Source organism: Salvia miltiorrhiza, chromosome 1 (genome assembly GCF_028751815.1).
Source record: "Salvia miltiorrhiza cultivar Shanhuang (shh) chromosome 1, IMPLAD_Smil_shh, whole genome shotgun sequence".
Taxonomy (NCBI): Eukaryota; Viridiplantae; Streptophyta; class Magnoliopsida; order Lamiales; family Lamiaceae; genus Salvia; species Salvia miltiorrhiza.
The window spans coordinates 31,961,222-31,977,780 of record NC_080387.1 but is presented as its reverse complement, the minus strand read 5'-3'; the positions used below and the strand labels follow the sequence as shown (position 1 = coordinate 31,977,780).

The window sequence follows — 16,559 nt, the reverse complement described above, 5'->3', positions numbered from 1 at the left end:
ATTTTAATTTGAGTTTATTTAAAATTTATAAATGTTTTAAAAAGAAAAAAAATAAGGATCTGGGTCTGGACCCGAGACCCTGTGGATCTTATGGATCTGGACCTGGATCTTATTTTTTTAGATCCAACGGATCTGGACCGGATTCAGATCTAAGTAAGAAAATGCGGATCTGGATTTGGACCAAGTAGGATCCGGTCCAGATCCGGCCCATTGCCATCCCTAATCTGCACACACAATTAGTAAGGGGACTGAAACGCTCTAAGGGCCTCCACTTGAGGGGCCTATCTGCACCTTAACCCATTATTAAATTATACTCCATCCGTCCCACGAATCTTGACACATTTAATTTCGGCACGAGAATTAAGGAGTTGTAGATTTGTGTTTTAAGTGTGTAGGTAATAAAGTATAAAAGTGATAAAGTAGAAGAGAAAATGTAATAATTATTACTTTATTTGGAAATGTGTCAAGATTTGTGGGACGGCTCAAAAAGGAATACGTGTCAAGATTCGTGGGACAGAGGGAGTACTAAATTTATATTGATAGAATTATACTTTGTAATTTTTAAATCAATTCAATCAATTAATCGGGTATACTCGATCGATCGTTATCACTTATTATTCCATGTAATGTAACAAACGAGCATTTAATTGATTATTCAATTAATTCAATATTTGAAAATGTGTCAAGATTTGTGGGACGGCCCAAAAAGGAATACGTGTCAAGATTCGTGGGACAGAGGGAGTACTAAATTTATATTGATAGAATTATACTTTGTAATTTTTAAATCAATTCAATCAATTAATCGGGTATACTCGATCGGTCGTTATCACTTATTATTCCATGTAATGTAACAAATGAGCATTTAATTGATTATTCAAATAATTGAATTACTAGTATTATTTTTTTTAATTGCATTTTTCGAATTTTTCTATACTCTAGAACTTACTTCGTTCCAAATTTGCAATCCAAACGTTTTTATAGGATTTAAATTAATCATCGTCAGCAACATCATTCATCAATCATCATCAACTCAAACAATTAACCATAAACAAACACATAAAAACAATTCTTCAGTTTAAAGTTAAAATATTTACAATATAATACTCCCCGACGTCCCAGTCCACCAAATCAGTATTTATTTGAGGGTGACATGATTTTAAAAAAATTGATTAAGTGTGTGAATGGAATAAGAATTTCATTTTTATTACGATCAAAACAATTGGATAACCGAATTTTAAATATTTGGTTCCGTTTCGATATTAACCTAGCTAATTTGAATTCCAACCCTTAAATTTAACTGTATAATATTTTGTTTCTTCATTGAAAACAATGTGGAATATCCTCAAATTTTGATTTTTCATCAATCCCAGTAATTAATACTCCCTCCGTCCCGCGAAGCAAGACACACTTCATTTCGGCACGGGAATTAAGGAGTGTGTGTTTAGTGATTTAAATGGCTTTGCTAATAAAGTGAATAAGTGTTTAAGGATTACTTTTGTTTAGGGCTGGGAATCGGGTCGGGTTCGGGTACCCTACCCGAAAAAATCGGGTACCCGAACCCGAAAATCCCCTAAACCCTATACCCGATCCCGACCCCGAAATTGAAATCAGGTACCCTAATACCCGACTCGGGTACCCGAGTCGGGTATTCGGGTACCCTAAATTACCCGAAATTCAAATCAGCAAAGTCAAATCAGCAAATTCAAGCGAAATTCAACATTGCCATAGTGAAATTCAAGGACCAAATTCAATTATTCAAAGCAGCAAATTCAATTATTCAACATTGAGTCATTGACATAGGAAATTTGTATTAAAGAAGAAGAAGAAGAAGAAGAAGAATTGGTGTTGGAGCTCGAAGGCGGCGCGGCGCTGCAGGGCGACGACGGGCGAGAAGGGGCGCCGCTGGCGAGAAGGGGCGCCGCTGGAGAATGGCGGGCGGGCGAGGCGAGGCGAGGCGAGCAGAACGGCGACGACGGGCGAGAAGGGGCGCCGCTGGGTCACCGGATTTCTGGATTGAGAGGGGCGAGCGAGGGGCGCCGCTGGGTGGGTCGCCGGAGACGGGAATGAAATGGGAAGGGGCGCCGCTGGGATTGGGATTGGGTTTCAATTCACAATTAAATGGGAAGGGAAGGGAAATGAGTCAAATGACAGCTGTAGGCCGATTGGATTTCAATTCACAATTCAATTTAATTCGGGTATTTCGGGTATACCCGATACCCGATTTTCTAACACCCTAAATACCCGATCCCGACCCCGAACCCGAATTTTTCGGGTATAGGGTACCCGATTACCCGATCCCGAAATTCCCAACCCTACTTTTGTTATTCCTTTTATTTTGATGATTCCAACTTCATATTTTATTTTCATTTTATTATGATTATTTAAGTATGATTAATTAATTAATTATTTATTTAAAAAATCAAAATACTGAAATTTTTTAATTTCTTTAATTATTTAAATAATCAAAAGTGTGCAAAAGCAAAAGTAATCAAAATAAAACAGTAGATGAATTAAATAAAAGTGGCAGCCGCATTAGTATAATCAAAAGCTGGCAGATTAAAACTTCATAAATCTGAAATAAGTTCAAATTTCACTTGAAAAAGTGGCGGCAGAAAAAGTGTGCCAAAACAGCCCGGCAATTTCCCACCAACACCTAAGTTACAACTCTATTTAACTACAAGCTGCCACACAACAATAAGAAACCTAACAAGCTAAAATGAGAAAAGATCTAACAACAACACAAAGAAATCAAGTGGTGCAATTCATCCTTCAAGGCAGCATCAATGGAAAGGCGCAATATGGCAGATTAGAGGAAGCTCGGCAGAAATTCTGTACCTCTCGTTCCACTATTGCTCGGCTGTGGAGGTCTGCAAAACAGCAACATGAAGAAGGCGAAGTTATCAACAGTGTAAGTCGAAAGATTACTACAAAGCGTAGAACTAAAGTTCACCTAGATTTGAGTATTCTTTCAAATCTGGAATACACCAAACGAGGCACAATTAGGAGGCTTGCAGTTGGTTTAGAAATCAGTAGGAGCACCATAGGTAGGTGGGTGAAATCTGGAAAAATCAGAGCACACACAAGTGCTCTAAAACCAGATTTGACAGCCCCCAACAAGCTTTTGAGGTTGCGATTCTCACTTGAATCCTTAGAATTGGATAGGATTCTTAAAAAAAATCAAATTCAGAGATATGCATAACACCGTTCATATAGACGAGAAGTGGTTCTACATTACTCGAGGTTCACACAGGTACTACTTAGCACCCGGAGAGCCCGAGCCACATCGAACATGTAAAAGCAAGAAATTCATTACCAAGATCATGTTTATGTGTGCTGTAACAAGGCCATTGATAGCAGATGATGGCACAGTTTTATTTGATGGTAAAATAGGCATATTTCCATTCACCATCCAAGTTCCAGCTAAGAGAAACAGTAGAAACAGACAAGCCGGCACCCTAGAGACTAAGGCAATCGAGTCAATCACAAATGAAGTGATCAAAGATTGTTTAATCAACAAGGTAAGGCTGTCTCACTTAAATTATTTATGCAGTTCCTTAAAGGTTGAACATTTTGTAGTATCTAGTGTTGTCTCAGATTATAATATCATCATCGACATGTTTAGTATCTGTTCTTCCCATGTTTAATATCTGTTCTTACCAGCAATAAAACTCATCATTTCATGCAGTTTAGTATCTGTTCTTACCAGCAATAAAACTCATAATTTCATCCTGTTTAGTATCTGTTCTTACCAGCAATAAAACTCATCATTTCATACAGTTTAGCATCTGTTCTTACCAACAATAAAACTCACCATTTCATACAGCATTTTGTAACAGTTCAATGCAGCAATAAAACTCATCATTTCATACATCATTGTAACAGATCATACCAGCAATAATGGCTAAGTGGCCAGAGGGAGCTAGCAAAGATATATTCATTCAACAAGATAATGCAAGGCCTCACATACTAGATAGTGATCCAGATTTCAGAAAAGCAGCTAGTCAAAGAGGCTTCAACATTAGACTCACACAACAACCACCAAACAGCCCAGATTGTAACGTAAATGACTTGGGATGGTTCCGAGCCATTCAATCGTTACAACATGAGACTGCGTGCAAAACAGTAGATGAACTACTGCAAGCAGTTGTGGATTCTTTTGAGAAGCTATCACCTCATACCCTTAATAATGTTTTCCTTAGTTTACAGGGATGCATGATGGAGATCATGAAGTTTAAGGGACATAATTGTTACAAGATTCCACACATGGGAAAAGAAGCACTTAGAAGGTCAAACCAACTGCCACAGAACTTGGAAGTCCCAGTGGAGTTAATTCAAGGGTGCATAGACTACCTAAATGAGATGGGCAGCCAAGATGGAATCACAGAGATAGTGCAAAGCCTTGGTTTAGATGAGATTGAAGGATACTGATTAGCATATTAGTTTTTGGGTTTCATTTTGTAAATCAGAGCACATATGTAGTTGTGCATAAACAATGGTTTTACCTTTTTTTTGTAAATCAGAGCACATATGTAGTTGCTCAAACAATGGTTTAACCTTTTTTTTGTAAATCAGAGCACAGATATAGTTGCTTAAACAATGATTTAATCGTTTTTTTGTAAATCAGACCACCAAATTCAAAGCAACAATTCAGAGGCAAAATCCACCACATTCAAAGGCAACATCAGAGCACATAGGTCAATCAGACCACCAAATTCAAAGCACCAATGCAGAGGCAAAATCCACCACATTCAAAGGCAAAATCATAGCATATAGGTCAATCAGACCACCAAATTCAAAGCACCAACAATTAGAACGACATCACCTCATCAAGGGATAAAAAACCCTCTTCTTTGCACTGTTTATCGGCTATGGCAACACACTCGGCCCACTCCTCCGTGCTCGGCTTCCAAGGAAAATAGACAGGGGCAAAATCCATGGGCGACATCACCTCCACTCCAGTTTCGCACCGTTCTTTCTCCATGCCGCCGGCGACCCCAAGCCCATCGGGATCCCTGCCGAATTCAGCTTCTAGCTCGAAGAGTTGAAGACCCTCGTGAATCCAACACAAATCGGTAGACGAGGGGGGTGGCGATGGAGTGGGACGGAGGAGGAAGGAGGAGGTGGCTGAGGAAGGAGTGGGACGGAGGAAGAGGGAGGAGGTCGCCGTAACTGACCATACCTCCACTTGGGGAGGGGGAGGGGGGCCGAGGGATGCTCGTTTGCCTCGCCGCCGGCGAGCCCACCGCTTGCAGAGACAATCGCGGTGGGGGGGCGGCGAGGGGAAGAGCGAACTGCATAAGGCCGACGATGGGGCGAGACAAGGGTGAGGGTGAGGCGAGGGTTAACCCACCCATCGTCGTCTGGCATTAAACGTAGGAGAGAACGGCGGCAGAAGACGACGGAGAGCGGCAAAAGAAAACCCTAGATCAGAATTTCAGGGGGAGCAGCGCTTGGGGCAAGAGAGAAGACACCGTAAGAGAGAGGAAGTAAAATGGGCTGAAATTAGGGTTCGGGATTTTTTAATCCAATTGGGTTAGTAATTGAGATGGGTTAGCCCATTACTTAAGTATAGTTATTACCCCTAATTATTTCTAATTTTTGCCATTTATAGAAGTGTGTCATGCTTCGTGGGATAACCCAAAATGGAAAGTGTGTCATGCTTCGCGGGACGGAGGGAGTATACTATGATTAAGAAAATCTCATCAAACTCTGTGTACTACTATTATTCTTTTTTTTTTTTTTAAATTAAGAAAAACTGTGTACTATTATTCTTATCTGCATTCTATTATCTACTTTTATGGACCACATTTTCATGGGGCCCCATATTTTTAATTACAAATCCTCAATTGAAAAACCTAATTGTTTCAAAGGCAACAGGTAGTTTCAGTACATAAAAACATTAAACAACAGATGTAATAAAATCCTTGATTTTTGGGTGTCTTCATTGCCACTGCACACCTCCACTCATTTAAGTTCACCACTCTTCTAATTAAATTTAATGTACTTTTGGAACACAATTTAATGTTCTCTTGTTCGAATACAATCCACGCATATACAATAATACTACATTTTTTTTTCCGTGACATATTTTTAATTTCCTTATTGTACATTCGGCGTACACAGATCAGTGTTTGGATCCACACTTTTTCATCATTGGATTTTTATTGTTGAATTACAAGAAGATATTTATATAATTAAATGAGGTGGTCAGATGTATCGTACACTTGAATTGAGTCGTACCCAGATCTTAATCTGCATCTTGATTCAAATCCGCATCCTGACTCAAATCGTGCAAATGACATTATTCGATTATACAAATGACACTGCGTATAAGTGACACTATTCAGAAATATAAATGACATTTTCTGTAATTGACACTATAAGATTGTAAATGACACTATAATATTTTAAATAACACTATAAGATTGAAAATAACACTATAACATTTTAAAATGTTACAGTGTCATTTATATAATTGAATAGTGTCAATTATAAGTAGTGTCATTTGTATAACTGAATAATGTCATTTACACGATTTGGGCCAGGATGTGGGATTGGGTTAGCATGCGAGTACTAGGATTTGGGTACGGCTTAACCCGAGTATACGGTACACCCGAATGTACGGGAAATTTTGTGTAATTAAATAAGGCATTCGCATGCAAGCGGGATCTCTACACCATACAAAAGTAGAAAAAATAATCGCATATAGACGCACAAGACCACTACTCATATAAAGATGAAAAAATTATATCGTACATAGTAGAGATTGAACCCAAAGTCTTTTACAAAAGAGAGACTTTGAGTGCCTTAAAATTGTCACTTAATCTAGGCTCTATTGACATTTTTAATTAGATAATTTTCATCATTGACATTGAGTGAGATTGAACATGAAAATAAAAATTCCTGTTTTGGTGCACTGGTAATAATAATTCCAAGATTGGGATCTTGTTTTGGTAAGAGAGTTAGAGCAATTTATGGTAGGTCTTCTGCCCATGTTACTACTTGAAAAAAGAATTATATATATATAGGGCTACTTACTTAATTAATGGAGTAAATACACATCAATTTCCATTTTGGCATGCAATATATGTTTAAGAATTAAGATTACATGCGTATAGATGGTTCATTTTATTTATTACACACATACTATAATATTATTATATATTTTATTATCGCACTCTGCAAAAATAAAATACGAAATTGGAGCAGCATATATATAATTAAATTTTCACGTGCATGATGGAGCTATGAATTTCATGAGACCAAAAAGAAAGGAAGTTGCATAAACTTTAGAAACAGGTCAAGCTGTGCCATCTACTGCTCAGTATTAATTTTTGATACATGTACTTACCTAAATTTTAGGACCACATTGTTATCTATCGTCTTAATTAAGGGCTTTTTTTTTCCCTTGTCATGTTTTATTCATTTAAAACAATATATTAAAGTATTTAATCAAATTAAATAACTATATTATAAAAAAATGATAATAAAGTAATTGTTTCTTCACCGACTTAAACCCTTCAAGAATAAAGATACCCTAAATTCTTCTATATCAACCATATATATCAATATCACGTTTAATTTTTACTAGCATTTGCACCCCGTGCAATGCACTAGAAATATTTTTATATTTATATAAAAATGATACCAACTCAATTATCATATTTATAAATATAAAAAAAATTAATTGAATATATTTGAGCTGAATATTGAAAAAGTAAAAATAAAGAAGGATTCAAAATAATAAAAATTGATATTATGAGAAGGCAAAAAAACATTACAAAATAAAAAGGAAAATAAAAAAAAGAATTGAAAAATAGATTTATTTAGAAAAATATGAGAGAGAAGATAGATTTTTTTTTAAAAAAAATTAATCTTCAAATAAATATATCTTTTACATTTTAAATCAAATTTTACATAGAATACATCAAATTAAAGATCTTGTCATAATCTTTAATTTGATATGCATATTAATTTTTTTTATAATTAATCGAATTCCACAATCTGAGAAAGAAAAAAAAATAAGAAGATGAAAAAGGCAATAAAATAAAAAATAAAGTTTATAATCAATTTTATTATAACTACAAAATTGCCACACAACTTTGAAATTATTTTGAAATTGATTTCAAATTGAAATCTTGGTCTTTTAATGTAGTATAGATTTGATCATACAAACACCATACTTCCTTTGTCCATAATAATCACTATTTCTTTTTGACGTCCGAAGATATATAGTTCATTATCTAAATTTCGGTTACATTAGGTGGCTTTTTTTTTACTAAGATAACCTTATTTAATTATCTTATTTAATGTTTGTGAAGATAATATGTAAAACAATAAAGAACAACTACATCATAACTATCATTTTCTTAAAAATATTAATTGTATTTTATTAATATATGTGAAAAAGTTGTTAGAAATATAATCTTACTAAGGCAAATTGCAATGCAAAACAGAAAAGTAGGAGATGAGATTACAAAGAAAAAGTTGAATTGAAATTATATGTTAAACAAACTCATGAACAGATGCGATGCAGAAAGATGAGTTGATGAGTCATCTATTCGCAAGATGAGATACGCCTCGTTAAAGCTCATGGTTTGACGTGTGGTCTCCAAAATAAAATGGTTTGATTTATAGGTAGCAACACCACTGACGGACGAGCTCCGACGAACTAGAATGAGGCAAGAACAAAGTTTCAAGACTATGTCTGTATATAGAGAACGAAGAGAATTCTAATGCGATTTTACAGTGTGTAAAGTGTATGCCTGACTGTCCTATTTATAGGCACAGTCCACCATGGGAGGAGCCTGCATACTTAACTCCCCTTTGGTGCAAAGGAGGCGCCTGACATAACCCCCGAGAGGTTACCAGCATAACTCCCACGTAATCATCAATTACGAGAGGTTATTGGTGTAACTCTCACTCGTCCTATATTGATAGGACAGTTTTTGCTGTTACGAGAGCTTCTCCAGGTCAACACCCGATACAGTTACATGAGACTAATGGAAAGGCTCTATTGACCAGCTACGGGAGACCAACGAGCAGATTAGTCCCCATTAGACGTGACCATAAAAATCAGAACTGGGAACGCTTTCGAATCAGAACAGAAACAGAAACCGTGGTTAGGCGGTTTGATTTCGGTTCCAACTCCCCCGAACCGGCGATTCCCGATTCCGAACCGTAATAAAAATCGTGAATCGTGGAATCGCATCAGAACTATGAACCGCCGGTTCTCATGGTTCGAACTCGGAACCGTTCGAATTTGGTGGTGCGATTTCCCAAAACTTTTTTCAAATTTTAAATTTCAATTTCATTCATACACTATTCTCCCCCTCCCCAAATCTATCATCTATAAATACCCTACCCTTATTCACCATTTCTCACACCATTCTCACTTCTTTTACTACTCTCTGTCTCTAAGGTTTCTAAGTTTCCTATAGTTCTTGAGTTCTTGAGTTCTTGCGTTCTTAAGCTTTGAAGAAAGTTCTTCTTGGGTTCTTGTTTTCAATTGATTTTTATAATGCAAATGCGCTAGTGTACCTTCTTTAATTGTGGCTTGTAATCCTACATTGCAAGATAGATATTTTCATACTCATTGCATATGTCATATATTAAACTTCCGTGTTCAAGATGGCCTAAAGCATTTAGATAGATCAATAAAACCAATTAGAAAAGTCGTTGAATTATTACGTGATAAACAAAAATTGTGTAGGTGGTCATGACTTAAATTTTACAAACAACAAACCAGACGTATTAAGTGCTTCAACATAGATATGTGCACAAGGTGGTATTCAACATATGATATGTTGAATTCGCCGTTTGAATTTAAGGATTTACTAGTGAAGTGAATTCTATGATTTTTGTCGCCTTGTTATTGGAATGAATGTTATGATTTAGTTCAATTACTTAAATTTTTTGAAACTGCCACTGAAAATTTATCTGGTGTTTATTATTCAACTTGTTCACATATTTTATATCATTATACTATGATTGATGTCCAATTATGTAATTGTAATACAATCGAAAGTTTACAAAAACTCGTCATGGTCATAAATTGGTTAAAATATTTTAAACAAATTCCTAATGTTTTTTTTAATTGCAAAATATTTAGATCCGTCTTTCAAATACGATGATGTGTGCGGTCTTTTAGAAATTTATAATAAGTTTTTTCTGGATATGAAACTTTGCAATGATCTTACTTATGAAGCTTTAGAATTGCCAAATTTTATGGATATTAAAACTAGTGTTTATTGTGATTTACAAAATCTTTTTCAAGAATATACTTTAAATTATGGTCAAAATGTAAGTCACAGACCAACTGTTAAGAGTAGTGGAGCTTTTTCTTTAGGAATAGACACTAGTACTCAAGCAGGACTTATGCTTTAATTTTTTTTCGCAAATAAATGTTCTAGTAGTAGTCAACCTCAATTTTCCGAACTAGAAGAATAACTTAGGGAGCCAAACGAGGAAGGGGGAGTAAATTAATGCAGGTCCAAATGACGTCAACGTCTTATAATGGTGGTCAATGAAACAAGTGCAATTCCCCATTCTCGCTATCATAGCCAAAGAGATATTTTCTATTCCGGAACCAATGGTGGCAGTCAGGCAAGCTTTCAGTGAGAGAGGATATATGCTCGATGAACGAAGATCCCAAATGACACTGATGAGGAGTAAGGATCCCATCAGCCATCCTACCCCGAACAAGGATAGCGGCGCCGACTTAGCTCCGGGACACACTCGGCCCAAGAAGCGTGAATACACCACACGATCGCCGAAATAACACAACGGCGATGATTAATGTCGGCGCAGATTAAGAAAGAAGCTGGCTTAAACCCCAAGCCCACTAGGATCGAAAGAAGCAAAGCCATATCATAAGAGATAGCGGCGCCGTCAAATATCTGCGCAGACTAGAGAGGACAGTGCAACACTAAAAGCGACATACGGAGAAGACTTAAGGAGTGAAAACAACCAGTAATGAGAGCTGGAAAAGAGCACGTGTTTAACAAAAAGCTGCAAAATAGTTAGAGAGTTTGTTAGTAGAGAGAGAAATGTTCACGTACGCCGCATGTGGAGTACGTGAACAACACGAAAAGCCCATTTTACCCTTCGCCCTAATGTAATCCTATAAATACGCTTTGTAAACCAATATTTGATATGCAAGTTTTACCTTAAGAAATCTCATCTGCAAGTTTTCAAGCAAATCCCATCTCACACTGCGATACAGGTGATTCCGACGTCCTTTTCCGACTAGTTTAGATAGGTTTGAACGTTAGACTTCACCAGACACCACATAATCTTGAAGCCCAACTATTGCTCAAAGATCATACTTTAGCAAAAGCAAGAATAAACGAGAAGATTTGTTCCAAGAATAACCTACAAGCACAACCGAAGCCGAGAGCATCGTCGCTTCCGAATCATCTCAATATACCGATAGCGATGACTTTGACGATGATTTCGACTTCGACATGTAGAACAATTGAAGATTAATATGAGGTGTCATCCCCAAAGATAAGACGAAGGTAAGAGAACTACGTGTACTTTGATTTCTTTCGGGATACGTAGACAACTTAATTATAACTTAGATGTTATAATCAAGCTCAAGTCCTATTTCCTTTTTTTCTTTTTTCCTCAATTACAACTTGTAATTTTATTTTCCTTTAGTTGCTAAAGTTTTAGTTTGGCATACTTAAAAAGTAAATTCTATTTGTAAGTTTTAACTTTGAAATATCATTTCAATTTTGAAATAACGTAATTATGCAATTTGTGTTTAACACATTGTGTCTTTTATTTTGTTATATATTTCATTAAATTTTAGACAACAAATACATAAAATAATACAAACAACATAAATAAATTAAAAATAATAAATAAAAAGTGTCGAACGGTTCGAACCGTGAACTGTTGGTTCGGAACCCAAACCAGAACCATCGGTTCACGGTTCGAACTGAAACCGTGAGGGAGGTTTGCCGGTTCGGTTTCAATTCCGACTTCCAGAACCGTCGAATCGGCGGTTCGGTTCCGATTCAAACCGAAATTGTGGCCGTGTCTAGTCCCCATGTGCACAAACATACCCAACAAATTGGGCGCGAGTGAATTGATGGTCCAAAACTTCTAGCCTAACATAATCTAAGGTCTGGCCCAGAGACCAATTGCTAAGATCCAAGTTCACGGACACATACACGACCTCAGGGGCAGCAGCAGCTGCGCCCACACGTACTATAGGCTACACAACCCAACATTTGTACATATAATTATTATTGATATCAATATGATAACTCTTGTACATGATTGATTAATGCTAATTAAATGATTAACGTGAAATAAGCATGAACTAATCTTTAATGTTTATCACTTTATTCCACAAATTTATATTTCAATAATCAATGTTAATTAATTATTTATCACTCACCGAAAATTAATTTTGAGTAAATAAATACACTATAACCATACTACTCAAAATGTACATTAATGCTGTGTCATTTAATTTTATAAACTTAAACATCTCGTTATTCGAAAAATTTGATCAAACAGTAATCTTTTTTTAGTCAATTTTCCAATAAAAGCAATGTGGACAAATGTTGCCCACGAACACTGGCCTGCCAATTTCGGACCTCAACCGGCAAGCCACGGTTCACGATTCTCGTGAACTTGAACCGGCCCGTAAAAGGTATTGAAGGTTCCAATTTCGAGCTTAAAACCCGCGGGTCCAATAATAATAATAATAATATTGATGAAAAAAATGAAACATGATAGTATGAAATAAATGAGTGCATATTTTCAACGAAGACTACTATGCTATGCTAATTTTAGAAGTAAATAGCGACTAACTTTCTCTAGCAAAGAATGACTTTCCTAAACCTACTCATGCCCCCCCCCCCCCCCCCCCCTCTCCCCGTCTCTATTCCATGTTCTCCATTTATTTTTATTACACGTTCATGCATTTTCATTTTGTTACAATTTGTAATTTGAAATACTGAATAAGATACTCTCTTCGAATTATCTCTCTTGATGAAGTGGAAATGAATTTCAATAAAAGTTTATTGTATATTTAGTGAGTGGAGAAAGAGTACTACATATTAAAAAAGTTGTGATAGTTAATACATTTATGTGAATCTATTATTGATAATATGTATAAATATATAGGAATTTTAAAGATGATAATTAATAAAATTATTAAAAAAGAAATGAAAATATAAATATTTTTTGTGAAAGAATGGAGTATCAAAAAATTAGTTAACTTTTATATATAAAAAGGGACATTTGCCGTAAAATACACGAACTTTCAACAAATTCTGATTTTTCCCATAATCTTTAAAATTTGAAAAAAAAAAAATACACAACCTTTCGATTTTTTCTGATTTTTCCCACGGGCATAAAACACTCTAAAATAGAAGTTGATTTTAGGACTTTTGACTTGTATTTTTTGATACATAAGTGTGGGGGATAATAAAGGTGCCATAATAAAGCCGACGTACACGTTTAGGTATCAAAAAATATAAGTCAAAAGTCCTAAAATCAACTTCTATTTGAGAGTGTTTTATGCCCGTGGGAAAAATCAGAAAAAATCGAAAAGTTGTGTATTTTTTTTTCAAATTTGAAAGATTATAGAAAAAATCAGAATTTATTGAAAGTTCGTGTATTTTACGGCAAATATCCCTAAAAAAAATTAGTTAAGACTACTCGGAGTCGCGCACTTGCTATAATGCTATTCATAAATCATACTAATTGCATGCGTTACGAGTAGTTCCAAACTTGATCCAATGGATAACTCAGTCGAGATAATATAGAATAATATTAATATTAATATTAATATTAATATATATATATATTTGCTATTTTACCTTAAATAAATTAATTTTGTTAGTGTTTGATATTTTAATATACGTATTTGTAAGACTGTTCACGTTTTTCAATTTTTTCTTTTCTTAGTATTTTTTCATAAAAGAGCAATACCATCTCATAAATACAGTATCTTCAAAAAGGTTTCTAGTTATTATTATTATTATTATTATTATTATTATTATTATTATTATTATTATTATTATTATTATTATTATTATTATTATTATTATTATTATTATTATTATTATTATATGTCGAATTAACATGAAAAATTATTTTATTTAACCTTATGGCTCTCAAAATGCGGAGATTATCATATTAATCTCAAATCTATTTACATCTTTATTTTTGAATTAAATTCAAGAGATGGGCCGTAGCCAGTTTCTTAACAATCAGGAGATAGGCTTTCAAACTCAGCCCGGTGTTTCGTATTCCAAAAACTAGGTGTTATGGCCCAACTATAAGAGTTAGGCTCAATTCTTCACTTGGGCCCAGTTTAGCTCAATTACAGAAGAAGATAAAAAAAACCTAAAAACAAAAGATTTACTGTTGTAAATATAAAATTAATAATGGAACTCAATGCTATCTATAACATGAAAATATGTTTATTTGATTTTAGACTCAAATACTTGAGCTACTAATCTCGCTTAACCATCGTATTATTCTCATTTAATGAGTTAGACTCTACCTCATTTTTTTAGTGCTTCTGACACTCTCATACTCCCTCCGTCCCACGAATCTTGACATGTTTGATTCCGTCACGGAAATTAAGGAGTTGTATATTAGTGTTTTAAGTGTGTAGGTAATAAATTAGTCCCTTCGTCCCATTAAAGTTTGCCACATTCTTTTCGGCACGGAGATTAAGAAAGAGATAGTTAGTGGAGATTAGATGTGGACCCCTACTTTTTTATGTAGTTTGTGAAAGTTAATTAATTTCTTAATCTCAACTAACTTAACAACCTTCTTTTCCACTTCTCATTAATTTTAATTTATTTTTTTCATTAAATTGAAATATGAATTTACCAATTTATTTTATTAGGTCATTAAAATTAAATGAACTCAATATAGGCGAATTTACCAATTTTTCCACTTCTTTTCCACTGTTTCATTTGTTCCCTATTTTTCCATAAGTGGCGGCACTTTTACAGAATAATGAAATTGCTGCTGCTTCCATAAATTAAACAAGACAATAATGAAAGCAAATTAGGCGGCAGATTCCAAAATCATTGCCTCCAAAAAATTTCATTCCAAAATCATTTCCCAGCGGTGTCGACGTCGTCCACGAGGGGCGCGGCGTACTCTCCAAGAGACCACGGTGACAGTGTGTCTGCCACAACACGGCCATAGAGATCCCCATCGGAATCGGGTGTTTCAGGCGAAGACTGATACGGCTCCGGTGAAGCCGGAGACTCAGGGCTCCCTTCAAACAACAATTTATGCCGATTTGAGGGGCATTCGACGCCACCCAGAGAGGCGAAAGGCTCCGGTGACGCCGGAACACCAGTGGATGCGGCGGGGTGCCAAGGAAAACGGCCATCGCTCAGAGAGGCGACGGCCACCGGCGAAGCCGGATCCGCACTTGAGGAGGTGTTTTTCTTCATCGCGGCAACAAATTGGAACAGACTAGAGGCGACGGGCTCTGGGAGAGGCGAACAAGACGATGGGCTCGGGAGAGGTGAATCAAGGGTCGAAAACCGTAGATCTGCCGGTGATTGAAGAATTAAAGTGGCGGTGGATCAGCGATTCCACGGTTGAAGGAGGGTGAAAACCCTAGAGAGGCAACAGGGAGGCGCGGAGTGAGAGAGAGAGAAATGTCGAGTGAGGCTAGGTTAGGTTAATGAGTGTGGAAAATAGGTTTAAGTAGGTGTAGATTAGTTGAGTTAATTATAGAGTTTAATTAGGTGTAATTTTACCTTATTTTAGAAAGTAGCCAACTTTAGTGGGACAACCAAAATAGAAATGTGGCCAACTTTAATGGGACGAATGGAGTATAAAAGTGATAAAGTAGGAGAGAGAAAGTAATAAAGTGATAATTAAATAGGAGAGAGAATGTAATTAAGACCTCTTATTTTTGGATTAATTATTACCTAATTTGGAAATGTGTCAAGATTCGTGGGACGGATGAAGTATCATTTAAACTTGCAATTTGTTGAGGCAAAAATGTTATTGACAGCTGTGATTTTTCTATTATACAATTTTCACGTATCCACAAAGTTAATGACAACTTTAGTAAAAATAAGATTTTCATCATTTCTCATAATATTTGATCTGCTTGTTCCGTAATCCCAATATTATGATTATTTAGTGCATGTGAAAACTTATTTGGATTATCGTCTTCAGGACGATACTTTTCAGTAGGTTTTTGGAGTGATTTGATTTTATAATTCAGGAAATTTTGTCTTGGGCATCAATATGTGTTTTACGATTCTGACGTCAATAAGCATTACATCAATTTCGTCCTTCAGAGGCTTCAATTATTTGTGATGCAATATGACATGTATATGAGATTTCACTCATTTGACAATCAATAATAATTTGTTGAACTTCTAGTTCATAATGCGTGAATCTAACATAATTAATTCAACGAGAAATTTACGGGATTGTACAATTTATCATTCATATCTTCCCCTAATGCCGAAAAAAAAAATTAAGTTGGATAAATCAAAGTATCAATATATAAATTGATCCTTAATTATTGGCTCTACATATGTATTTTT

The 16,559-nt window shown here is 35.5% G+C and overlaps 2 protein-coding genes across 2 annotated transcripts in view; both read left to right on the top strand.

Annotated features, from left to right (window-relative positions):
* LOC131020541 (uncharacterized) overlaps positions 1–16,559 on the top strand; it is a 1,142,091-nt gene that overhangs the window by 939,354 nt on the left and 186,178 nt on the right. The gene's annotated exons all lie outside the window — the stretch shown is intronic.
* Positions 2,717–4,428, top strand: LOC131006397 (uncharacterized). Its single transcript, XM_057933568.1, has 4 exons — positions 2,717–3,044; positions 3,163–3,250; positions 3,344–3,518; positions 3,883–4,428. Exons 1-4 carry the CDS (start codon positions 2,717–2,719, stop codon positions 4,426–4,428), a joined length of 1,137 nt encoding a protein of 378 aa, XP_057789551.1.

Bases quoted from the DNA above. Each gene is read 5' to 3' on its own strand.
- LOC131006397 (XM_057933568.1), top strand. From the start codon at position 2,717: ATGAGAAAAGATCTAACAACAACACAAAGAAATCAAGTGGTGCAATTC. The intron at 3,045-3,162 runs GTAGGTGGGTGA...AGAATTGGATAG, and splicing joins AATCAGTAGGAGCACCATAG to GATTCTTAAAAAAAATCAAA. The intron at 3,251-3,343 runs GTACTACTTAGC...TGCTGTAACAAG, and splicing joins ATTACTCGAGGTTCACACAG to GCCATTGATAGCAGATGATG.